General features: G+C 64.9%; 1 protein-coding gene across 1 annotated transcript in view; it reads right to left on the bottom strand.

Moving 5' to 3' along the window:
• LOC102881915 (bifunctional heparan sulfate N-deacetylase/N-sulfotransferase 3) overlaps positions 1-231 on the bottom strand; it is a 115,805-nt gene that overhangs the window by 115,126 nt on the left and 448 nt on the right. Inside the window, exon 2 of the mRNA XM_006917783.1 lies at positions 5-227. Coding sequence (XP_006917845.1) covers positions 5-227 — 223 coding nt within the window. The remainder of the gene's footprint in view (positions 1-4; positions 228-231) is intronic.

Below are 231 nucleotides of genomic sequence, written 5' to 3'. Positions count from 1 at the left end.
TCGCCGGCCCGCAGGAAGCCGATGACGCCCACGCCGAAGTCCGCGCAGTACTTGTCCAGGAGGCCGCGGTGCCCGGAGTCCAGGTTCGTGTACTTGAGGATGTTCTCGTAGATGATGAGGATGTACTTGCCTCGCGCGTTTTCCGTGAGCGCCGGCAGGTCGCCCTTGCCGGGGGCGATTTCAACGTGGTAGCGGAACCGCCCGGACTCCAGGACGGTGACGATGTCCTGG

This window comes from Pteropus alecto, unplaced genomic scaffold (assembly GCF_000325575.1).
Source record: "Pteropus alecto unplaced genomic scaffold, ASM32557v1 scaffold17, whole genome shotgun sequence".
In the NCBI taxonomy this organism is placed as follows: domain Eukaryota; kingdom Metazoa; phylum Chordata; class Mammalia; order Chiroptera; family Pteropodidae; genus Pteropus; species Pteropus alecto.
This window is presented reverse-complemented; position numbering and strand designations above follow the sequence as displayed.